The sequence below is a fragment of the Oncorhynchus tshawytscha genome, linkage group LG14, assembly GCF_018296145.1.
Source record: "Oncorhynchus tshawytscha isolate Ot180627B linkage group LG14, Otsh_v2.0, whole genome shotgun sequence".
Lineage (NCBI taxonomy): Eukaryota > Metazoa > Chordata > Actinopteri > Salmoniformes > Salmonidae > Oncorhynchus > Oncorhynchus tshawytscha.
In genome coordinates this window covers 4,884,612-4,911,222 of record NC_056442.1, presented here as the reverse complement: position 1 = coordinate 4,911,222, position 26,611 = coordinate 4,884,612, and the positions used below count along the sequence as shown (strand labels likewise).

The 26,611-nt window shown below is 44.6% G+C and overlaps 1 protein-coding gene across 2 annotated transcripts in view; it reads right to left on the bottom strand.

Moving 5' to 3' along the window:
• The window catches only part of LOC112266387 (guanine nucleotide-binding protein subunit alpha-11), a 31,443-nt gene extending 5,187 nt beyond the window's left edge, over nt 1-26,256 (bottom strand). Inside the window, exons 1-6 of one of the 2 annotated variants that reach the window (XM_024443820.2) lie at nt 25,105-26,256; nt 7,962-8,146; nt 7,642-7,796; nt 4,179-4,307; nt 512-641; nt 71-224 (exon numbers count right to left, since the gene is read on the bottom strand). In XM_024443820.2, coding sequence (XP_024299588.1) covers nt 71-224; nt 512-641; nt 4,179-4,307; nt 7,642-7,796; nt 7,962-8,146; nt 25,105-25,240 — 889 coding nt within the window. In that variant the 5' untranslated portion in view covers nt 25,241-26,256. Of the gene's footprint in view, nt 1-70; nt 225-511; nt 642-3,504; nt 3,634-4,178; nt 4,308-7,641; nt 7,797-7,961; nt 8,147-25,104 lie in introns of both variants that reach the window. The other variant, XM_024443819.2, reaches the window with a different exon arrangement.
• Between the last annotated feature and the right edge of the window lie 355 nt (nt 26,257-26,611).

Below are 26,611 nucleotides of genomic sequence, written 5' to 3'. Positions count from 1 at the left end.
ATCACGGTAGTCAGAAACCATCAGACACAAGGTATATCACGAAGGTAACTGTAGACAGACACACACACACCATCAAACTCAGGGAAGTAATCGACCAGGTGGGAGTATGAGATCTTCTCCTCCAGCAGATCCTTCTTGTTGAGGAACAGGATGACTGAGGAGTTCTGGAACCAGGGGTAGGTGATGATGGTCCTAAACAACGCCTTACTCTCCTCCATACGGTTCTGACAGAGGGACAGAGGACAGTTAGTAAGGGTGTTTGATGTGTGTGTGCCGTGATGTGTGCGGCGAGTGTGTGGTATCTTTGACATGATAACCACAGATCTAGGATCAGATTACCTAACCCCAACTCCAAAAATGAACCATTAAGGCATATCAGATCCTGGATCACTGGATAGAGTCAAATTCTACCTAGTCCACCAATGTTTCACTATTGGAAACTGGGAGGGCAAAAAGACGAGCCATCTCTCCCACCTTTCCCTAGTGTGTGTGTGTGTGTGTGTGTACACACCTCGTTGTCAGACTCCACCAGGACTTGGTCGTACTCGCTGAGGGCCACCAGGAACATGATGGAAGTGACATTCTCAAAACAGTGGATCCACTTCCTCCTCTCTGACCTTTGACCCCCTACATCCACCATCCTGGAGCATGGACGGAGTGAGGAGAGGTGCCAGGACACAGAGGACGAGAGAGAAGAGACGTTAAACAGTGTTGTTGTGTTTGTGGAACAACTAAAAGAACAACTAATAAGAAAAACTCTGAAATGGCTTCCTGAATCCATCCATGCAAAAGGGTTGGTCCTCATTGATTTTCTATGTCTGTGATTTAACTCTACATACAGTAGTGTATGGATGGATTCAACAGCTACATGAAGACTGAGCCCAAAACCACACACATATACAGAAGGGTGGTGGCAAACTTGAGATGTAGAATCCTAATGGCCGCCATTTTGGCACCTAACGTTCCAAGACAATCCCATTCCACTGAGAATCTAAACGAGAACGTTTGGTGGCAACATGGAGGATAGTTGTTCGCTGAATTCTGTCTCATCTACGGCCCTGAGAGGTCACAGTTCGAAGGAGAGCCTACGGTGGAAAACACACACAGATCATAAACTGAAATACAGTACCAGTCAAGTTTGGACACACCTACTCATTCCAGGGTTTTTCTTTATTTTTACTATTTTCTACATTGTGGAATAATAGAAGACATCAAAACTATTAAATAACACATTTGGAATCATGTAGTAACCAAAAAGTGTTAAACAAATCCAAATATATTTTATATTGGAGATTCTTCAAAGTAGCCACCCTTTGCCTTGATGACAGCTTTGCACACTCTTTGGTCGTTCTCTCAACCAGCTTCATGAGGAATGCTTTTCCAGACCTCTTGGAGTTCCCACATATGCTGAACACTTGTTGGCTGATTTTCCTTCACTCTGCTGTCATCAAGGCAAAGTGTGGCTACTTTGAAGAATCTCAAATATATGTTTAACATATATATATATATATGTTATGTATATATACATATATATGTATATATACATATATATATGTTGGTTACTACATGATTGTGTCCAAACGTTTGACTGGTACTGTATGTAACACAGTGTGGAAACAAATGTAGGTAACACTTTACTTCTTGAAGATCTGACTTTAAACTGCTTATCATTACATCATTTAGTTTATGTAGGCCTATGTTACAGGCAGTTTATAACCTTATCTATGCATAAAGTGTTACCCAGTGAATGGATCATCAGTAAAGAGTGAGCGGTGCCCATCACCATTCTCAAGTTGCCCCTAACCTCAGATCTAGGATCAGATAACCTTACCCCAATTCAAAACATTAACCATAAGGGGGATGAAGGTATATCAGACCCTGGATCAGTGGATGGAGGAGAATTCTACCTAGTCCACCCAGTGGCAAGATGGGAGGGCAAAAAAAAGCAAACCAGCTCTCCCACCGTTCCCTAGTGTGTGTGTGTGTGTGTGTCCGTGTCCCTGAAGCATGAGCCAAGCGCAATTGTGCAACCCTGGTGGAGGTGAGACAAAAAGAGCAGAACGGGAGAGGAGGTAGAGAGAGGACTAGGAACAGAGAAAGAGGAGAACGGGAGAGGAGGTAGAGAGAGGACTAGGAACAGAGAAAGAGGAGCAGATGAAGACTGAGGAAAGGATGAGAATAAAAAAGGGAAGAAGATGGAGGGATACAGAAGGCACCTCTGATGGCGGGATTCCTTTGCTGGGTGAACGACAGGAGTGTGTCCTCCGAGTAGTTCTGACTGGAGTGTGTGTGTGTGAGAGTGTGTGCATGTCAAGGTTTCTTCCTTCCGTTTCTCTTTGCCACTGTCCTCCTAGGTTGTCTTTTAGGTTTTGTTAAGCGTTCTTCTGTGTTAAACGATTCAAGTAGAGGCAAAGGTAAGTCATGTAAAATGTTACTCTGTCTGATCAAGTTACATTATGTACCAGGAACTGATTCAGACCAGGTGAGACTTGTTCTAAGTCAGCGATATTAATCAATGATTTAACATCCAGGGAAAAGGCAACCAGCAGTACTGTGGTCTTCGAGGCCTAGATTTGCATAGTCCTGTCTTTGAATTAAACAGATAGTGAATGTATGTGTTTTAATTTGTGATGAAACGCCCTCCTGTTGTAGCATGGGATACTGCAGTCCACAGAGACCAAGAGCCAATCAGAGCCCTGCAGGACCCCAGGCCCGAAATAACATCCTTCACTGGGAGAGAGAGAGAGGACGACCTCCTTTCCTCTGCCAGGATGAACAGAGGGGAGGAGAGGAGAAAGAGGGTGACCCATTTTAAAAAGACAGGCGCCAGAATGTAGGTCTTTGGACTCACGAGGATGTGTCTGAGTGGAGGAGGTTGGGTGGGTGTGTGTGTGTGTGAGAGAGATCGGGCCATAATGGTGGAGATCAAGCCTACAATAAAACACAGCTCTGTCCACTGCTGATCGAAGAGCTCAATGATAGTTATGGAACAACCAGTGAAATGTGAAATGAACGCACACATCGGTATGCCCTGTCCAAATACTGATAAATAAATGCATTCTTCCTTAATTGAAAGTAACCACTAATTCATGACATGACTGGATTGGTGAAAGCTTAAAGTGGGACCCTAACTTTCACCGATGCTCTCATGCCAAAGCAGTGATTACTTTGAGAAAAGGAGGATGCATTTTAAGAAGTAATGGAGCAGGGTCATGGGATGATTCATTGGTTAACATGACTGCACAAGGGCACTGATGCTAGCATCCCCTTCCTGAATGATGCATTTGCTAGGCCAATGTTAGCACCTTAGCCTCTTCTACTTGAATAGGATGCTTTTTGAAAGCGGACGTTAATTGCGCCACCTGACTGATGCTTTTGCTGGGCTCATGTTAGCACGTTAGCATTGTCTACCTGAAAATGATGCATTTGCTAGGCTAATGTTAGCAACTCCACCTGACTGTGATGCATTTGCTAGGCTAAAGTTAGCACACTAGCATTGTCTACCTGAAAATGATGCTTGACAAGTCGAAGGGATACTCTATGATGCCGGTGGTGGGGATTCGCACCCTCAGAACATCTTGTTGTGTGGGCAGATAGTTGTTGTCTGAGATACGGTCCAGATCAGTTAGATAGCTACAAACCGAGGGAGAAAGAGAGAGAGACAGAAAGAGACAGACCACAGTCATATAAAGCACGGTAGACAGTAAGCATTACCGCCACACACCCCTACCAATCCAGAGAAGGTGGATCAGTCCAGTGTGGAAGGCTTGGGCGACCATACCAAGTCTAGAAGAACAGTGGTGTTGGTCCGTATTAGGCTTCCAACACCACCCCGAGCCCCATACACAGACCCACTCACCCCCCCAAAGCAACTCTGAGAACGTCCGTTTCAGGTCTTTACCGTCACAATAAAAGACCTTGAGGCTTTAGTTTAGTTGTAGCAATTTTTGCATCAAGCTAACAAGCCATTTTGATGCCATTTCACATCCTTTCTAGTTTGGGGTTCTGCAACGATTGCATAACAGTTGGGTTGTCCTGAGTGGGCCCAGTCTCAGAGAGGTGCTGTGTGGGGACCTGTGTGTGTGTGTGTGTCAGTGTGTTGCAGGACAGTGACATAGTGAGGACGTCGGTGGCAGTAGCAGAGGCAGCAGTCCCTCGCTGCAGTACCGTGACGGTACCTGAAGATGCAGTTCTCCAGGTCAAACGGGTACTCTATGATTCCCGTGGTGGGGACCCGGACACGAAGCACATCCTGCTGAGTAGGAACATATCCCTCCGCGGTGACGCGGTCTATATCACTAAGGTAACTGCAGACACACACAGACACACAGTCTATCACTAAAGAAACTGTATGGCTGCACATACGCACTAACATGCTGACCAGACTGCTCGTTTGTGCGCCATTGCACGCATGTTGATTTTGTCCAACCACACCAGACGCGATCAAGTCACGCAGGTTGAAATATCAAAACGAACTCTGAACCAACTACATTCATTTGGGGGACAGGTCGAAAAGCATTATATAAACATTGGGTTGTTATTTTACCTGAAATGCACAAGGTCCTCTAAGCCGACAATGAATCCACAGATAAAAGGGTAAACAGAGTTTGTTTCTAGTAATCTCCCCTCCTTCGGGCTTCTTCTCCTTTGACTTTATATGGCGGTGTGCAACCAACTTTAAGGTGCATTACCACCACCAACTGGACTGTGGACCTCAGTTCATCCTTCAATCACACTGTGGGTATATAATCCGAAAAACCAATGAGGAGCTGGGAGAGGCGGGACTTGCAGCGCGTCAAGCGTCACAAATAGAACCAAGTTCTATATTAGAGCCTGGCTATGGAGACGCTGTGCAGTGTGGGTGCAATGATAACGTCTGTGTACATTTATTTTGCCACGCTTACGATGTGAGCACTGTGGTCAGCATGTAATTCTCACACACACACACACACACACACACACACACACACACACACACACACACACACACACACACACACACACACACACACACACGGGCAGAAGAGACTGATTAGCTGTAATACAACAGGGTTTTTGACAGGGGGCAGCGTTGGGAGCGATTCTTCAGCCCTGGTCCTGGAGATGCCTTGGGTGTGCAGGAGTTCGTTCCAGCCCAGTCCAACTCAAACACACCCAATTCAGCTTATCAAGGTCCTGATGTCCAATTAGCCGGGTGTCAGCAGAGATGGTGTCCTCTCATAACGTTAACAGGCAACCAACCAGGAATCAAAGATCAACATTATGCTCACACACACACAATTCAATTTATTCTAATGTTTGACTTGACTTAAATGAAAGCAATAGATTGTGTAAATGGTAAATGCGTGTGTAGTAGTGTATTATTGTTGAATAAGTACTGGAGATTTATTCCCAGCACCTCTTAGAAGGTAAAGCAATGGTGTATGTTCAACATAAGCTTTCATTTAGCTGAGTGTGAGGGGTGGAGAGAGAAGTGCGTGAACTGTAGTGTGTGTGTGTGTGTGTGTGTGTGTGTGTGTACAGTGCATTCAGAAAGTATTCAGACCCCTTTGATTGTTTTCCACATTTTTGTTACGTTACAGCGTTATTCTAAAATGGGTTACAAAAAAAAAATCCTCAATCAATCTACACACAACACCCCATTTGACAAAGCAAAAACAGGCTTTTCAAAAACAGAAATAACTTATTTACATAAGTATACAGACTCTTTGGCCCTGTCCGGGGGTATCATCGGATGGGGCCACAGTGTCTCCTGACCCCTCCTGTCTCAGCCTCCAGTATTTATGCTGCAGTAGTTTATGTGTCGGGGCGCTAGGGTCAGTCTGTTATATCTGGAGTATTTCTCCTGTCTTATCTGGTGTCCTGTGTGAATTTAAGTATGCACTCTCTAATTCTCTCTTTCTCTCTCTCTCAGAGGACCTGAGCCCGAGGACCATGCCTCAGGACTACCTGGCATGATGACTTCTTGCTGTCCCCAGTCCACCTGGCCGTGTTGATGCTCCAGTTTCAACTGTTCTGCCTGCGGCTATGGAACCCTGACCTGTTCATGTGCTACCTGTCCCAGGCCTGCTGTTTCAACTCTCTAGAGACTGCAGGAGGGGTAGAGATACTCTGAATGATCGGCTATGAAAAGCCAACTGACATTTTCTCCTGAGGTGCTGACCTGTTGCACCCTCGACAACTACTGTGATTATTATTATTATTATTACTATGAACATTTGAACATCTTGGCCATGTTCTGTTATAATCTCCACCCAGCACAGCCAGAAGAGGACTGGCCACCCCTCATAGCCTGGTGCTCTCTAGGTTTCTTCCTAGGTTTTGGCCTTTGTAGGGAGTTTTTCCTAGCCACCGTGCTTCTACACCTGCATTGCTTGCTGTTTGGGGTTTTTAGGCTGGGTTTCTGTACAGCACTTTGATATATCAGGCTGATGTAAGAAGGGCTATATAAATAAATTTGATTTGACTTTGCTATGAGACTCAAAATTGAGCTCAGGAATGTGTCGAGGCACAGATTTGGGGAAGGGTACCAAAAAATGTCTGCAGCTTTGAAGGTCCAAGAACACAGTGGCCTTCACTATTCTTAAATGCTGGCTGTCCGGCCAAACTGAGCAATCGGGGGAGAAGGGCCTTGGTCAGGGAGATGACCCAATGGCCACTCTAACAGCGCCCTTCCTCTGTGGAGATGGGAGAACCTTCCAGAAGGACAACCATCTCTGCAGAACTCCACCAACCAGGCCTTTATGGTAAAGTGGCCAAACGGAAGCCACGCCTAAGTAAAAAGGCACATGACAGCCCACTTGGAGTTTGCCAAAAGGCACCTAAAGGACTCTGACCATGAGAAACAAGATTCTCTGGTCTAATGAAACCAAGATTGAACTCTTTGGCCTGAATGCCAAGCGTCACATCTAGAGGAAACCAGACACTGCTCATCACCTGGTCAATACCATATCTAGGGTGAAGCATGGTGGTGGCAGCACCATGCTGTGGGGATGTTTTTATGCGGCAGGGACAAGGTGACTAGTAAGGATCAAGGGAAAGATGAACGGAGCAAAGTACAGAGATCCTTGAAGAAAACCTGCTCCAGAGAGCTCAGGACCTAAGCTCAGGACCTAAGACTGGGGCGAAGGTTCACCTTCCAACAGGAAAACAACCTTAAGCACACAGCTAAGAGCCACTGCTGTGTGGCTTCAGGACAAATCTCAATGTCCTCGAGTTGCCCAGCCAGAGCCCGGACTTGAACCTGGTCGAACATCTCTGGACAGACCTGAAAATAGCTGTGCATCAACACTCCCCACCCAAGCTGACAGAGTGTGAGAGGATCTGCAGAAAAAAAATGGGAGAAACTTCCCAAATACAGCTATAAATTAGCATTTTAAAATAAGGCTGTAAAGTAACTAAACATGGAAAAAGTGAAGGGGTCTGAATACTTTCCAAATGCACTGTGTGTGTGACAGTCAGTATCTCACTTTATTTCTAGCCATCAGCTCTCTGGAGTTGGGGCAACCGGTCGAGAGGCACCAGAGTGAACCACGCGCGTGCACGCGCAAATGCCTTAACCCCAACACACCCACGTGCGCTCACATCCACCCCTCCCCCACATGAACAATCTCTTACACACAGAGACACACCAGGACATACTATTTAGTGGAGTCTGATAGCTGGTATTCCCTGCGTCTGTCGTAGGCCTCCTGTATCCCAGGGTCGGCCCACAGGGTCTTGATGGCGCTGATGTAGGGCTGGTCGAAACCACAGATCTTCTCTATGTCCACCTCCTTCACTAACATGGCATTAGACTGGGGAGGGAGGGGAGAGACAGACAGAGAGAGGAGGGAAGAGTGAGCGCATTGGAACTAGATAGTGTTTGTGTGAGTGACTGTAGATGCGTTCTGACCAAGCCTATTCTGGTTGTGTGTGTGGAAGGCAGTGTTTTTTTTAATGGTTGTGTTAGTACTTCCTACCCGGTTCTGTTCGTATTTGAAGGGGATCTTGAGGTTCTCTGTGGCTTTGATCATAGACTGCATGGAGGTGAAGATGTTCTGGTACACCAGCCTGATGAAACCCCTCTTGTCCTCCTCTGTGTAGCCCGCCCCGTGGATGATCCTCATCTGCTTGATGAATGTACTCTTCCCACTCTCTCCTGTACCTGGTCACACACATAGAACAACCACTGTTAGCACCACTCTGTCCTGTACCAGACACTCACATAGAACAACCACTGTTAGCCCCACTCTCTCCTGTACCAGACACTCACATAGAACAACCACTGTTAGCCCCACTCTCTCCTGTACCAGACACTCACATAGAACAACCACTGTTAGCACCACTCTCTCCTATACCTGGACACTCACATAGAACAACCACTGTTAGCACCACTCTCTCCTGTACCAGACACTCACATAGAACAACCACTGTTAGCACCACTCTCTCCTGTACCAGACACTCACATAGAACAACCACTGTTAGCAACACTCTCTCCTATACCTGGACACACACACCTACAGTGAGCTCCAGAAGTATTTGTTTTGACTCTGCACTCCAGCACATTGGATTTGAAAAGTGCAGACTCAACTTTATTGAGGGTATTTTCATCTATATTGTGTGAACGGTTTAGAAACTACAACTATTTTTGTACATAAATGGCGAGGGGGGTTAAGGGGACCAAAAATATTGGGACAAAATTTGTTTTGGTTGTGTTTCAGATTATTTACCAATCATTTTTATTGGGCACAATAAAAATGAATTTCTTACACTTCTACATTAAATGTGGATGCTTGTAATGGTGAGAGGTTAGCATGTCTTCGGGTATGATATTTGTGCATCTAACTTTCACTCATCGTTATTCACGATTCATCCAGGACTATCCGTAACCATGGTAGCATCCACTTTAAATGTTTAGAAACATTCTATTCTTATTTACAATAAAAGTGACTCCAAAATGGCTACACATTACTTACCATTCATTCCTATTGGGCACAACATAATATGAAACACAAAACAGCAAATGCATCCGACACCCTGTGCTGTGCAACAGGTGCGCTAATTTAGCGGGATAGGTGTGTAAACGCTATTCATAAAATTACATTGAAAAAAAGTGTGTAAATTGCGTTAAACCTTCAATACATCACTGGAGAGCATAGTATACAGAGCCAGCGCGAGCGAAACGGAGAGCGCGAACGAGACGGAGAGCGCGAACGAGACGGAGAGCGAGAAAGCGAGGGAGGGTGTTGTGTTGTGAGTGCCAGGGTGAAGGGGAATCCAGTGAGATCCGCTTCAACAGTGTCATTCTTTAACACAAACAGCTACTACAGCAGCAGACAGCTTCTAACAGAAGGAACCAGATGTTTGTCAGATCTCCAGTCATGTCCTCCTCCTCAGACCGACACCCCCACCAGCACCACCCAGAGCTCCATTCAACCCAGCCCGCACTGCAGTATCCAGTCGCACACTGGCTCTTTTCACCCCCATGGTCAACTACAAACCATAGGACGGTTTGGGGTTACTATGAAATCCTACTACTGTAAGACCCCCAGTTAGACTCCCCTCACAGTTTCCACAAAGGACTGCTTGCTCACTCCAACCTCATGAATTTAAAAATCATTGGCTTGGTGTAGGTATGGGCTACAGGGAGTTTCCACTGACTAAACATTCCTTCTTTCACCAGTCCTTTCCAATCCATGAAGAGGAATGAATGAGTGCACACTTCCGTGAGAAGAGTAACAATCGTAAACAGAGGAATGGGTTCAAATGAGGCTCTATCCAACCAATGACATACACTGAACAAAACAACAAAAAACGTAAAGTGTTGGTCCCATGTTTCATGAGCTGAAATAATAGATCCCAGAAATATTCCATACCCACAAAAACTCTCGCTCAAATTTTGTGCACAAATTTGTTTCCATCCCTGTTAGTGAGCATTTCTCCTTTGCCAAAATAATCCATCCACCTGACAGGTGTGGCATATCAAGAAGCCGATTAAACAGCACGATCATTACACAGGTGCACATTTTGCTGGGGACAATACAAAGGCCAATATATAATGTGCAGTTGTCACAAGACAATGCCACAGATGTCTCAGGTTGATGAAGCGTGCAATTGGCATACTGACTGCAGGAATGTCCACCAGAGCTGTTGTCAGAGAATTGAATGTTGATTTCTCTACCAATTTTAAATCGATGGCAATTTGAATGCACAAAAATACAGTGAAGAGATCCTGAGGACCATTGTGAGGACTATTTTTTTGTGACCAGTCGTGAAATCCCATAGATTAGGGCCTAATTTATTTATTTTAATTGACTGATTTCCTCATATAAACTGTAACTCAGTACAAATCAATTAAATTGTTGCAAGTTGCGATTATATTTTTGTTTTCCGTATATAATCCAGGGGAGGCAGGGGATTGGTTCAAACTAAACTGTCACATGACTTGACTGCCAGAAGTAGACCCCCGTCTTTCCAGTAGAAACTTGGGACCCTGCCATACCCTCATCTCCTTTAGCAAACACAAGCCTCTCCAGGGCCCAGCCAGACACCATGCCTTACAAAACAGTACTGGGAACAGATCTAATTGATTACACTAAACTGATTATGCTCTCAGATATGTCAAAGGTTCTTTGTCCCGATACTACAGCCATCAGAGGGGGGGAAGTTATGGAAGACGATAATCAGCCATATCATTGGGTGAGATTAAACAACTTGAGCCGCTTGCCCTTTAAAGGAGGGGTGTTCCCCTACAGTACTGCTGCAACTCTGCTCTCCCTGGTAATTAACTGATTGATTTCTGGCACCAGCTGTCCTCACCTGGGTCGTGTCTTGTACGAACGAGACGGAAAGAAACGGCGAGGTACTATCTGAACTTCTCCGATCAGAAATTCATTTTCTGATGCAGTGGTTTTATGAGAACTCACAACACACACATTTGGCAAAGTAACCGTTTTAGCTAGATTTACTTCACCTCGCTGGCTAAACCCTCACTAGCCAAGGGGGCTGCTGGTAACCCATATTGCTCAGCCTCTCTGCACCATATGCACAGAAATACACATATACCCTGAGGCAGGCTAACACCAGGCTACTGCCACGTCAATCCCTAAACACAGATCGGATATATCTGCAAACGGAAAGAGATGGAGAAAGAGATGGAGAGAAAGAAACACCACCACCTACATTCAAGGTTTTTGAAGAGCAGCCATATTTCGGTTGCCATGGCAACCCTATTCTTTCCTCCTGCATTTTTCCCCTCTTTCTTTCCTAGCGGATAGTAAATATAACTACGCCTCAAGCTCTCTCTCTCCATCTCACGCTGCTGCTATGTAGAAGGGCTCAGCTCCTCTTTTCAGTCTGTTAGATACAATACTGAGGAGGAGGATGATGCTGTTTCTAGACAACTGTTGCGCAACCGTTGTGCTGCTGCCATGTTGTGTTGCTACCATGTTGTTGTCATGTTGTTTTGCAACCATGCTGTGTTGTCATGTGTAGCTGCCATGCTATGACGTTGTCTTTGGTCTCTATGTAGTGTTGTGGTGTCTCGTAGTGATGTGTGTTTTGTCCTATATTTTTAATCCAAGCCCCTGTCCCCGCAGTAAGCCTTTTGGTAGGCCATCATTGTAACTAAGACTTTGTTCTTAACTGACTTGTCTAGTTAAATACAGGTTAAATAAAAAAATATACAGTACCAGTCAAAAGTTTGGACACGCCTACTCATTTAGGGTTTTACTTTATTTCTACATTGTGGAATAATAGTGAAGACATCAAAACTATGAAATAACACATATGGAATCATGTAGTAACCAAAACAAGTGTTAAATCAAAATATAATTTAGATTCTTCAAAGTTGCCACCCTTTGTCTTGATGACAACTTTGCACACTCATTCTCTCAACCAGGTTCATGAGGAATGCTTTTCCAACAGTCTTGAAGGAGTTCCCACATAAGCTGAGCATTTGTTGGCTGCTTTTCCTTCACTCTGCGCCACTACTCATCCCAAACCATCTCAATTTGGTTGAGGTTGGGTGATTGTGGACGCCAGGTCATCTGATGCAGCACTCAATCACTCTCCTTGTTCAAAAAGCCCTTACACAGCCTGGAGGTGTGTTGGGTCATTGCCCTGTTGAAAAACAAATGATCTTCCCACTAAACGCAAACCAGATGGGATGGTGTCTCTGCAGAACACTGTGGTAGCCATGCTGATTAAGTGTGCCTTGAATTCTAAATAAATCACTGATAGTGTCAACAGAAGAGCACCCCCACACCACTTCCTCCATTCGTCACAGTGAGAACCACACATGTGGAGATCATCCGTTCACCTACTCTGCATCTCACAAAGACAGTTTGGACTCATCAGACCAAAAGGACAGATTTTCACTGGTCAAATGTCCATTGCTCGTGTTTCTTGGCCCAAGCAAGTCATTTCTACTTATTGGTGTCCTTTAGTAGTGGTTTCTTTCCAGCAATTTGACCATGAATGCCTGATTCACGCAGTCTTCTCTGAACAGTTGATGTTGAGATGTCTGTTACTTGAACTCTGGGAAGCATTTATTTGGGCTGCAATCTGAGGTGCAGTTAACTCTAATGAACTTATCTCTGCAGCAGAGGTAAATCTGGGTCTTCCTTTCCTGTGGCGGTCCTCATGAGAGCCAGTTTCATCATAGGGCTTGATGTTTTTGCGAGTGCACTTGAAGAAACTTCCAAAGTTCTTGAAATGTTCCCGATTGACTGACCTTCATGTCTTAAAGTAATGATGGACTGTCGTTTCTCTGCTTATTTGAGCTGTTCTTGGCATAATATGGACTTGGTCTTTTACCAAATAGGGCTATCTTCTGTAAACCCCCCCTACTTTGTCACAACACAACTGATTGACTCAAACGTATTAAGGAAAGAAATTCCACAAATTAACTTTGAACAAGGCACACCTGTTAATATAATTGCATTCCAGGTGACTGCCTCATGAAGCAGGTTAAGAGAATGCAAAGCTGTCATCAAGGCAAAGGGTGGCTACTTTGAAGAATCTCAAATATATTTTTATTTGTTTAACACTTGTTTGGTGATTCCACATGATTCCATGTGTTATTTCATAGTTTTGACAATGTAGAAAATAGTAAAAATAAATAAAAATCCTGTAATGAGTAGGTGTCCCCAAACTTTTGACTGGTACTGTATATATAAAAGATGCTGCTGATGTAAGGTCAGTTTTGTATTTCCCCTTCACAGTATTGGGATGCAGCCCAAGGAGAGAAGAGGCTGTGTTACAGTACTGGAACATGGCCTGTGTCCTCAGTGAAAGATCAGTCTGAGGTCTGATTTATTTCTCGTGACCCTGTCATAAGATCTCTCCCTCCATCTCGCTTCTGTTCTGTCGCTTCCTCTCCTCTAGAGCACACTACCAGCCTCTGTCTCCCTCCTCTCCTCTCCCCCAGCCCACTCCCACCTCCCCTTCTCTTCACCCAGCCTCGCCCTTACTCCATCTCTCCTCTCATGCCCCTAATCGTTGTCTTCCTCCCCGAGGCTGGAAATCCATCTCCCCATTATCATCCACCTCCCCTTCCCCGTCGCCTCTCCCGTCCCTCATTCTCCTCCCTGTCAAGCATTTGGGATATTCAGAACTAGAATCTGTCCATTCTTTTTTGGTGGCGACCTAGAAAAACGGAGGTCACCTTTTAATAGACCACACTACTGGGTTTGATAACACTTTCCTTCCCAGTCGGCAAAGAGAGAGCGAGCGAACCAGAGCAACGGTTACATATACACTCACACACCTTTTACTAGCTGACACTACTTGGGTCTTTCCAGGCAGCAGGCGCGAGAAAGACAGCATCGCTTAGAAAAACGCCCACGAGGCTACAGCGCAGGGCGAAACACACAGCCCACACACACACACGTCTGGTAAAGAGAGGGGTGTATGTGGTATCAGATATGATGGTGGCAAGAGAGCAGAGTAATAGGGGAACCTTGCGCAAAAACCTCATCAAACGGAAACACACACAAACAGTACTGATTTTTAGCGGACACTAAACACCACATTTGAAAAATGTATTGGTAACAAACACGCAAATGTGTTTGTTTAACATACAATTCCTCAGGGAAACAGAAAGATAGAATGCGGTCAGCAAAAAATCTGGACGTTGTGTTGAACTTGAGTAGTGTGTGTGTATAAATACAGTTGAAGTCTGAACTTTACATACACCTTGGCCAAATACATTTAATCTCAATTCCTGGCATCCTAGTAAAAATTCCCTGTTTTGGGTCAGTTAGGATTACCACTTTATTTTAAGAATGTGAAATGTCAGAATAATAGTAGAGAATTTATTTCAGCTTTTATTTCATTCATCACATTCCCAGTGCGTCAGAAGTTTACATACACTCAATTAGTATTTGGTAGCATTGCCTTTAAATTGTTTAACTTGTGTCAAATGTTTCAGGTGGCCTTCCAAGCTTCCCACATGGTCATTATGGCCAAACAGTTCTATTTTTGTTTCATCAGATCAGAGGACATTTCTCCAAAAAGTATGATCTTTGTCCCAATGTGCAGTTGCAAACCGTAGTCTAGCATTCTTTAATGGCGGTTTTGGAGCAGTGGTTTCTTCCTTGCTGAGTGGCCTTTCAGGTTGTCGATATAGGACTCGTTTTGCTGTGGATATAGATACATTTGTACCCGTTTCCTCCAGCATCTTCACAAGGTCCTTTGCTGTTGTTCTGGGATTGATTTGCACTTTTGCACCAAAGTACGTTCATCTCTTAAGAGACAGAAAGCATCTCCTTCCGGAGAGGTATGAGGTTGTCCCATGGTGTTTATACTTGCATACTATTGTTTGTACAGATGAACGTGGTACCTTCAGGCATTTGGAAATCGCTCCCAAGGATGAACCAGACTTGTGGAGGTCTACAATGTTTTTTGTTTTTTTGGGGGTCTTGGCTGATTTCTTTTGATTTTCCCATGATGTCAAGCAAAGAGGCAGTGAGTTTGAAGGTAGGCCTTGAAATACATCCACAGGTACACCTCCAATTGACTCAAATGATGTCAATTAGCCTATCAGAAGCTTCTAAAGCCATAAAATAATTTTCTGGAACTTCCCAAGCTGTTTAAAGACACACCTTAAGTAAACTTCTGACCCACTGGAATTGTGATACAGTGAATTATAAGTTAAATAATCTGTCTGTAAACAATTGTTGGAAAAATTACTTGTGTTGTGCACAAAGTAGATGTCCTGACGGACTTGCCAAAACTAGTTTGTTAACAAGAAATTTGTGGAGTGATTGAAAAACGAGTTTTAATGATTCCAACCTAAGTGCATGTAAACTTACGACTTCAACTGTATGTTATTTCATAGTTTTGATGTCTTAATTATTATTCTACAATGTAGAAAATAGTCAAAATAAAGAAAAACCCTTCAATGAGTAGGTGTGTCCAAACTTTTGACTGGTACTGTACATAGTAAAGACACTGAAACACAACAAACCAGACCAAAGTCTGCACATGCAGACACAACCTGTAAAATCTCAGAATGGATTTCCTCTGCTGACAGTTCAGTGCAATTTAACTACTTTTCTAATAAGTTCAATACAAGTAAATAATTTAACTAAAATTGTTTTTTAAAATTCCGTTTCTAAGTCTGGATTCTGTTTTTATAGGGCCCTACCTGGTGATTTACATGTGTGTGTGTGTGTGTGTGTGTGTGTAACACACTGCTCAAAAAAAATAAAGGGAACACTTAAACAACACAATGTAACTCCAAGTCAATCACACTTCTGTGAAATCAAACTGTCCACTTAGGAAGCAACACTGATTGACAATAAATTTCACATGCAGTTGTGCAAATGGAAGACAACAGGTGGAAATTATAGGCAATTAGCAAGACACTCCCAATAAAGGAGTGGTTCTGCAGGTGGAGACCACAGACCACTTCTCAGTTCCTATGCTTCCTGGCTGATGTTTTGGTCACTTTTGGATGCTGGTGGTGCTTTCACTCTAGTGGTAGCATGAGACGGAGTCTACAACCCACACAAGTGGCTCAGGTAGTGCAGCTCATCCAGGATGGCACATCAATGCGAGCTGTGGCAAGAAGGTTTGCTGTGTCTGTCAGCGTAGTGTCCAGAGCATGGAGGCGCTACCAGGAGACAGGCCAGTACATCAGGAGACGTGGAGGAGGCCGTAGGAGGGCAACAACCCAGCAGCAGGACCGCTACCTCCACCTTTGTGCAAGGAGGAGCACTGCCAGAGCCCTGCAAAGTGACCTCCAGCAGGCCACAAATGTGCATGTGTCTGCTCAAACGGTCAGAAACAGACTCCATGAGGGTGGTATGAGGGCCCGACGTCCACAGGTGGGGGTTGTGCTTACAGCCCAACACCGTGCAGGACGTTTGGTATTTGCCAGAGAAAACCAAGATTGGCAAATACGCCACTGGCGCACTGTGCTCTTCACAGATGAAAGCATGTTCACACTGAGCACATGTGACAGACGTGTCAGTCTGGAAACGCCGTGGAGAACGTTCTGCTGCCTGCAACATCCTCCAGCATGACCGGTTTGGCGGTGGGTCAGTCATGGTGTGGGGTGGCATTTCTTTGGTGGGCCGCACAGCCCTCCATGTGCTTGCCAGAGGTAGCCTGACTGCCATTAGGTACCGAGATGAGATCCTCAGACTCCTTGTGAGACCATATGCTGGTGCGGTTGGCCCTGGGTTCCTACTAATACAAGACAATGCTAGACCTCATGTGGCTGGAGTGTGTCAGCAGTTCCTTCCTGCAAGAGGAAGGCATTGATGCTATGGACTGGCCCGCCCGTTCCCCAGACTTGAATCCAATTGAGCACATCTGGGACATCATGTCTCGCTCCATCCACCAACGCTGCGTTGCACCACAGACTGTCAAGGGGTTGGCGGATGCTTTTGTCCAGGTCTGGGAGGAGATCCCTCAGGAGACCATCCGCCACCTCATCAGGAGCATGCCCAGGCGTTGTAGGGAGGTCATACAGGCACGTGGAGGCCACACACACTACTGAGCCTCATTTTGACTTGTTTTAAGGACATTACATCAAAGTTGGATCAGCCTGTAGTGTGGTTTTCCACTTTAATTTTGAGTGTGACTCCAAATCCAGACCTCCATGGGTTGATACATTTTATTTCCATTGATAATTTGTGTGTGACTTTGTTGTCAGCACATTCAACTATGTAAAGAAAAAAGTAATAATAAATAAAAATAAAAGTAAAAATAAGAATATTTAATTCATTCAGATCTAGGATGTGTTATTTTAGTGTTCCCTTTATTTTTTTGAGCAGTGTATATACACAAGTGTGTTTGCAAATCCAGAGGTAGACATTTGCATTGTGGTAAAGCAGACTGCTGATAACAGGTTAGGTGAGGTTAACCAGTGGCGAGCTGTGGTTGATTATCTGTGTAGTTCATTTCTGGACTTCCCCACTGTGGGATGGGAACGTGATCATAGACCGTGTCGATGCTGCCCAAGCTCCGTCTACTATGCCTCACAACTTTTTTTTAAATAACTATTTCTTAGTGTCTTGGGATTTTTTGATTCGTTTTTTTCCCCATTATGTTTTTGTTGTACCCTGAACCTGTTGTGGAAACGTGGGTGTGTGTGTACTACTTTAGAAAGGAGAAGAAATAAAGGATTATTCAGCTAATCATAGTACAGAGACAAACACAGGAGCATGCCTGCTGGGCGACCCAAAGTATACGCATCTCTCTGGCAGCATTTAGCGCGCGCACACACACAGAGTAGCAGCTAAGGCAGCCCTAAGGTATACAACACACACCAGCTGCCTACCAACTGAGGTTATAGAGATCCTGTGGTCAGCCGCAGGCCAGTCAATGTTACCTACGCTGTAACGCCCCACTTCCCTTAGTTGGCCTACCTAAACACATACACACCCACTCTTATCCCCAAGCTTAGGGTAAGAAGGGGGAACAAACGTATGTACCAGCGAATCAGTTCCGTTCTGACATCACCAGGGGGAAGGGAGGGGATATAAAGAGACAGAAAAGGGGAATGATGAGAGGGGGTGCAGAGAAAGAGGGATACAGAAAGAGGGGGAGAAAGACACGCGGGGGTCTGAGAACTGGAGACTGCATCCAAGATGTACGGCCGTTAAATTTCAAGGTAATCTAATCACGTTCGCCAATTCATGGACCGTCTATATCCGGGTTGCATCCGGTTTATACAGACCAGCATCACATGTGCACTACCACTCAGTGCGCACAGAGAGCAGTGCGAGCAGCAACATCATGTTATCCAAAAAATATGTCAGACATTGCATGAATATAAAAACAATAATATCTTGGGCTGTGAGTGCTAAATTAAATTACATTTATTTTTTAATATTCGGCCTCAGCTACAATTATTTGACTAATTCCGATTTTTATGGCACAAATGTGATGACTAAAAGGGTCTTATTAGCAGGCCTGGAATTTCTTAGTGGCAAGGCCATTTTGGCATTCAAGAGGAACCCAGTGTGCCAGGGCACCAAGGCCACCTGCTAGGGCACCAAGGCCATTCACCAAAATAGACCATTTAAATTGATATAGATATATATATGCTAAATGCCAGTCATGTTTGATAAATATAAGGTGGGATATTTATTTCCCGCACAATAGAATGTCTCAACTTTTGTACTATGGAGCATAGTACATTGACATAGGCTAGTGCTTTTGCTGTTCATTAGGCATACGCATCTTGTTGATGTGCCTCGGAATAATTTAACTAAAATTGTTTTGTTTTTTTATTCCGTTTCTACATCTGGATTCCGTTTTTACAAGGCCCTACCGGGTGATTTACGCGTGTGTGTATGCATGCGTGTATATCACACACACACACAGTTAAAGTCGGAAGTCTACATACACCTTAGACAAATACATTTAAACTCAGTTTTTCACAATTCCTGACATTTAATCCGAGTAACAATTTCCTGTCTTAGGTCAATTAGAATCACCACTATTTTAAGAATGTGAAATGTCAGAATAATAGTATAGAGAATTATTTATTTCAGCTTTTATTTCTTTCATCACATTCCCAGTGGGTTGGAAGTTTACATACACTCAATTAGTATGTGGTAGCATTGCCTTTAAATTTTTTAACTTGGATCAAATGTTTTGGGTAACCTTTCACAAGCTTTCCACAATAAGTTGGGTGAATTTTGGCCCATTCCTCCTGACAGAGCTGGTGTAACTGAGTCAGGTTTGTAGGCCTCCTTGCTCGCACACGCCTTTTCAGTTCTGCCCACAAATTATCTATAGGATTGAGGCCAGGGCTTTGTGATGGCCACTCCAATACCTTGACTTGGTTGTCCTTAAGCCATTTTTCCACAACTTTGGAAGTATGCTTGGGGTCATTGTCCATTTGGAAGACCCATTTGCGACCAAGTTTGAACTTCCTGACTGATGTCTAGAGATGTTGTCAATATATCCACATCAATTCCCTTCCTCATGATACCATCTATTTTGGGAAGTGCACCAGCCCCTCCTGCAGCAAAGCACCCCCACAACATGATCCTGCCACCCCCATGCTTCACGGTTGGGATGGTGTTTGCTGGCTTGCAAGCCTCCCCCTTTTTCCTCCAAACATAACAATGGTCATTATGGCCAAACAGTTCTATTTTTGTTTAATCAGACCAGAGGACATTTCTCCAAAAAGTACGATCTTTGTCCCCAAGTGCAGTTCCAAACGTTAGTCTGGCTTTTTTATGGCAGTTTATGGCGGAGCAGTGGCTTCTTCCTGAGTGGCCTTTCAGGTTATGTCGATATAGGACTCGTTTTACTGAATTTACCAAAAGATAAATCTGGATTTTATAGGAACAGTAACACCCTTTTTTTTTTTAAATAAAATAAAATCTTTGCACCATTTTTCCCCCTCCAAACAATCAATATAAATGATATTGTCAAGTTAAAATGTAATTTCTTTGTGTATGGAGGGTAGGTCATTATAGACTCATTATAGACCACAAACGAAAGATAACATTTAAATCATGCGTGCATTATCCACTTTCCCTAGTCAGTATTCTTTTAATTCGGGCCAGTAGCTTTCAGTTGGCACTGGCCCGGTGTGCCACTGGCAAATATACCTGAATGTCAAGATCTGCAAGGGCATGCTAATATAAAAGACGGCTAGTCATTATTAGGTTCTGTATGGAATGCAGGCACATTATGAGACTCGGGTCATTTATCGCTGAGCAGTGGTGAAAAACCAGGTGCTGGTGCCATCAACTGAAATTGTTGGGAGCACCAGCGCCACCAGAATAAAAGTTAGTCTGGAACTCTGCCTCATAACCCCCCTACATCTCCAGAGAGGAATGCATGACCCCGTTTGGGCTGTGTGTGCGTGGTGTTCCATGAGGATTGGCGGATGTGGGACACACACTCAATTAAAATCCTCTTCATTAACAAGGTGAGCACCTGGGAAAGTATTTATAGGCTGGCTTCTGAGTGTGTGTGTGTGTGTGTTCGTCGGACTGTGTACAGCCGGCAAGTCAGTCACAGTGGGTCAGAATCATAGAAACATTTTGTTGAACCTGAACACCGTGTTGATGGCTTAGGAGGTGAAAAAATGGCCACTAAATTTTTTTTTTTTTTTTTTGTAATAGCATTTATGTAATTTGATGTAATGCAAGTCAGATCATTATCCCTAAACCTGACCCTTGGCATGGAGGGATTTAACACACACACACACACACAGCTGTCAAAACTAGCTCAAGAAGCATGACAACATTCCCTTATATGACCAAAATAATGAGAGAACACCTGAGTCTTCTCTCCTGCAGGCTATTTCTGCTCTGACCGTCACCAGGGTTTAGAACTAAACCCATCAACCTGCCCCTGGCTAGTGAGTGACCACCCAAATCGAACTTCATCTGAGCTAGCTTATTCTCCATTGGGAGAGTCTAAGCCCTGCTAGCCCGACATGGATTCCCCTCCCATTTGGAGAGAAGCAGCAGGGCAAGAAAGTGACAGTAGGCAGCAGTTCATTTAGCCAACAGCCCAGGTCACCCATGCCGCAGATACACAGCCCCAAGTCAGGCTACAGCAGCCACCAGCCCAGCCAGCCAACAAAGCTCCAAGTCATGCTGCAGCAGTCCCCAGCCCAGCCAACACAGCCCCAAGTCAGGCTACAGCAGCCACCAGCCCAGCCAACACAGCCCCAAGTCAGGCAACAGCAGCCCACAGCCAGGCAGTCCCAAGTCATGCTGCAGTAGCCCCCAGCCCAGCTGGCCCCAAGTCAAGCTACAGCAGCCCCGATCCCAGCCAGCCAGCACAGCCCCAAGCCCAGCAATAGCAGCCCAGGCCAGCAAGCCCCAAGTCAAGCTACAGCAAGTCAAGCTACAGCAGGCACCAGCCGAGCCAGCCTTGTTTTGACCAATTAGAGAAAAACACCAGAGCTGTGGACCATGGCTGGTCCTATGGCCTGATATTGCCCTCAGCAGCACATGTTACAGGGGAGATTTTTGGGGGGTAGAGAGTGAGTGAGGTCTCCATGGCCCGTCCTATCTTCAGGCATCAAAACTCAACTCTGGTCATACAAGCACTTCATACTCCAACCAACCGAGCCATAGGAAACCACAGTATTTGCATGTACAATCAACTCCTGATAAATGCAACAGCTCTGTGGTACTCGTAACATCATGCATTGAACAGGAGAGTGTAGAACTATGGAGCATTTAAAAACAAGGTGATTGACCTGGAAAACCACGCATAGCCCTGGTGAGACGTGTGACTAATAGGAGTCAGTGACATATCAGTCTAAGCTTTATCCATGTTTAACAAAGCCTATTATAGACCTGGACTAATCCTTCTTTACACCTCCTTATCCCTGCTCAGACACAAATACACAGCCTAAACTCACTTAGAATAGTCTGTTTACTGCATGACTGGTCACACAGAGGCACAGGCACACACTGCCTCTCACAGAAGTCCCACTGACGGACTAAAATCTAAGAATCTGATACAGGAAGTAGACTTCTCCACTGATCCCTGATGAGGGCTAGCGTGGTCTTTACATGCTTTAGTTCCTGCAGAACTAGTACTGGTTTTAGTTCCAGCCCTGGTCCTAGACTCACACAGCATTGCATCACAAGAGTAGGAATAGTCAGTAGGTATAAACAGAGATATATTGATGAAGTGAGCAGTCCCAACCCACACATCCATCATCTCTGTGCTCCACTCTGAAGCAGTAGAATTGAGAAATGGAAGTGGGGAACAGTAATCCAACAGCACCTACTCTGTGTACTCACACCAAAAATATAAAATGCAATATGCAAGAATTTAAGATTTTACTGAGTTACTGTTCAAATAAAATCAAAATCAATGGAAATAAATTAATCAGGCCCTAATCTATGGAATTCACATGACTGTGAATACAGATATGCATCAGTTGGTCACAGGTAACTTAAAAAAAAAAAGGGGGATCAGAAAACCAATCTGGTTTCATGACCATTTGCCTCATGCAGCATGACATCTCCTTCACATAGAGTTGGTCAGGCTGTTGATTGTGCCCTGTGGAATGTTGTCCCACTCTTCAATGGCTGTGTGAAGTTGTTAGATATTGGCGGGAACTGGAACACGCTGTCGTGCACGCCAATCCAGAGCATCCCAAACAGCTCAATGGGTGGCATGTCTGGTGAGTATGCAGGCCATGGACTGGGACATTTTCAGCTTCCAGGAATGGTGTATAGATCCTTGCAACACTGGGCCATGCATTATCATGCTGAAACATGAGGTGATAACGCCAGATGAATGGCATGAGGATCTCATCATGGTATCTCTGTGCAATCAAATTGTCATTGCTTAAATGCAATTGTGTTCATTGTCCATAGCTTATGCCTGCCTATACCACAACCCCACTGCTACCATGGAGCACTCTGACATTGACATCAGCAAACCGCTCACCCCACACACCATATACCGCTGTCTGCCCGGTACAGTTGAAACCGGGATTCATCCATGAAGAGCACACTTCTCCAGCGAGTGGCCATATCAAAAGGTGAGAATTTGCCCACTAAAGTCAGTTACGATGCCGAACTGCAGTTAGGTCAAGACCCTGGTGAGGACGACGAGAACCCAGATGAGCTTCCCTGAGATGGTTTCTGACAGTTTGTGCAGAAATTCTTTGGTTGTGCAAACCCAGTTTCATCAGCTGTCCTAGTGGCTGAAGAAGCCGGATATGGAGGTCCTCGGCTTGCGTGGTTACACGTAGTCTGCGGTTGTGAGGCCGGTTGGATGTAATGTCAAACTCTCTAAAACGACATTAGAGGCAGCTTATGGTATAGAAATTAACATTAAATTCTCTGGCAACAGCTCTGGTGGACATTCCTTCAGTCAGCATGCCAACTGCACACTCCCTCAAAACTTGAGACATCTGTAGCATTGGGCCTTTTATTGCCCTCAGTACAAGGTGCACCTGTGTAATGAGCATGCTGTTTAATTAGATTCTTGATATGCCACACCTGTCAGGTGGATGGATTATCTTGGCAAAATGAGAAATAGTCACTAACAGAGATGTTAACGAATTTGTGCACAGAATGAGAAATAAGCTTTTTGTGCGTATGAAATATTTCAGATCTTTAATTTCAGCTCATGAAACTTTACATGTTGCGTTAATATTTTTTGTTCAGTGTGACAATTATATATTTTTTCCTCCATGACCTAGGCCTAATATGCTCCCCACAGGTTCAAGTCAAGAATACAATACAGTAGGATAGAGTGTGATAAAATAGGGGGGAAAAAATGACTAAATAGCCTACAATAGAATAGTGTGTCTCTGTGTGGTTTGGCCTACTTCTCAGAACTGAGCCAGGGTCCACAGGGAAACGACTGGAGAGAGGGGCAATCACACGTGTCAGACAAGCTGGGATATGTTTTGTAAGTGTGAAACGGGAGCAAACGTTTCTGAAACAGAGGTAGTCTACTACCCGAAATTAACTTGTCCAATAGAAACAATTTCATTTTTTAATGTCTAGAAGACTGGTAGATGCTGGCAATCTAAGGCCAGTTATTTATTTTTAGGAACGCCAAACTGATCCTAGAGACCTGTGTCTTAGGACAACTTCTACTGCCAGGAGATTTAAAAGATACTGCTGATTTAGCCTCCATGCTCTTCATCGTGGGGGTCTGCAAAAGCACAAACACACACAAGTATCTTCATGCTTCTGACTGATGTTGAGAAGCTGCACCCAATGTTTCATATATACATTTAATTCAGAGAGCACACCAGAACTCTTTCCCATATAGAGCCTAGGCCTAGCTATAGGAATTGCATCTGCCAGGTTGTGTAATGTGTGACCCCCTAGACATCATTTTCAGCTCACCTGTATTCTTTATTTAGCAGTACAACTGTTACAGTCTATCACCTTCCAATGGATCATTCCTTTGGCTGGGGTTAACATAAAAATAGCCAGGAGGGATCTGTTTTCTGCCATACAGTACCACTAACATGACCATATATGCTTAAATTATTTTCACCATCAGATTCATTCTGAAATTGACCTCTCCAGTCCTTGTAGTAATAGTAGAACTTGGATATAACAATATGGTGACACTAACGTTACTCATCTAATAATACATAGTTAGCATAACCATTTGATTACGAACCATTCCCCCGTTCTAAGAATTCAATTGAAGCCTGGCACTTAGCAAACTAACCGTTCATAGACTAATTGACTATTTAAACCAGGGGTGAGTGGATGGTAAGCAAGATAGTTAGCTAGCTAGCAAGCAAGCAATGACAGCAAATAGCTAGATGCCAACGTTAGGTAGCTAGTTGGTTAGCAAGCACTAGTAGCACCAACAGCTAAAGTGACCAGATGTTGGCAAAGTGGCTTGGTGATTTAGCTAGCAACAGAAAGTAGCTAGCTATCTACCCATCTGACTAGCTAACAAACTCGTTTGCTAACCAAACACATATCTAGCTAGCTAACGTTAACTAACTAAAACATATTGACTGGTTAGCTAACATTAGCTAGCTAGCTAGCTCACTTAGTGAGGCGGGGGGGGGTGGAGGCCTGAAGCTAGCTAGCTAACCTATCTTGTTAGCTAAATTGATATTTCACAAAACGGCAACTAGCTACCTATGGTTCAAAGAAACACCAAAATATGGATGACAGTTTGCGTTACCGAGAAGGAGCAATTTCAGTTCTCTCCTCGAGTCCCGCTTGTCTCGCCGGAGTTGTTTGTCTATCTCCGCATTGATTCGTTTCGATTCCTTCGCCTCTTCGCTCAGGCAGCAAGCCATCATCGACTCCAAAGTCATCCCTCCTGGTCTTGGCAACCCGCGGGTTAGAATGGACTAGCTGGATGACAGATTTCGGTTGGATGGGTTAACTTTAACTAGGTATCTAAAATCCCGATCCTCACTTCTAATGTCTTGCGAAGAGGTGGACTGAGGGGTCTTGGATGGGAATGGGGGAGGGGAGCTAGGGGCCTCGCTGTCAAGTTGTCCCCAACCGAGAACTGTCCGACTTCACCCGTGTACAGATCTCAGCAAATCACGGGAGGATCGGCGAAGAGGGGGCAGTGTCGATGCGAGGGGGTGTGTTGAGGGCCTCTCTCCGTTGATGCGCGCTTCAAGCCTTATTTAGATTTCTCACGTTAGCTAACTAACGTTAGTTGGACAACTAGCTGGCTAGCTAACTATCCCAATTACCAGCCTCTATTGCGATACCCCCTGTTCACTGACTGGGTTCGTGCGTCCCTACGAACGAACCTAACTGCACTGCCGCGACATCCAACAAGCTAACGTAGCCAACTGTCCGCCTTCGCAGAGCTGTCCGCCCCCTAGCTAGAGCCAAGCCACAATTGTCAATAAAATGCACACGAAGGCAACGCATCCATATGACCAGTATTGCAATGGCAGTCACCGCTTCCCCAACAAATGTTCGTCCTCTTTTTCTATCCAACTAAACGCTAGCAAGTTTCCAGCGTTATGCCTCGATAGCTGAACGGCTTCGTGATGTGTCAGAGCTGTGATGCTGACAAACTGAGAAATGACCATTCCCCAGTCAGATTTGGCTGACTAGCTAGCAGTGCAACATTCGATTGAATTTCGCATCATTTTTGGCGCAGTTGTCGAGCTATCTGACGTTAGCTTGCTAATACATTTCCCATGAAAACACAGCCGCTAGTTAAATAAACAGAAAACAAAATGCGTATTGATGGCCTTCGTTCAAGAAGATGGATCCATCACTCGCTAGCAACTAGCAGTTCCATTTATTAGCAGATCGTTGCGTTTCTGTTGAAAACCGTGGGCATGGCACACTCTAGAGTGATGCCAGGAGGGTACTAGGCAACCAAAGTGAGTGACAGTGGGTTTGCACGCTACATGAGCAGGAAAAGGGGCGGGACGTCTTTTAATTCTGGATGTGGATTCTGAGAACCACTCAAATGAGGTCGATGCATTCAACGAACTGCACATAAAATACAGCTAGAATTCAACGACAGATAATTCCGATTTTTGCCATATTTCCTTAAGAGTTCATAATAGATCTATTTAGGGTGATTACCGGTATTGTTTTTTCAATGGCACTGGATTCAACGGATTAATATCGCAGTTCCCACCCACTCATGATCTGCGGGTTTGCACTGCAAATGCACGCTATTAGATGATGGAGTTTATGGACGTTAG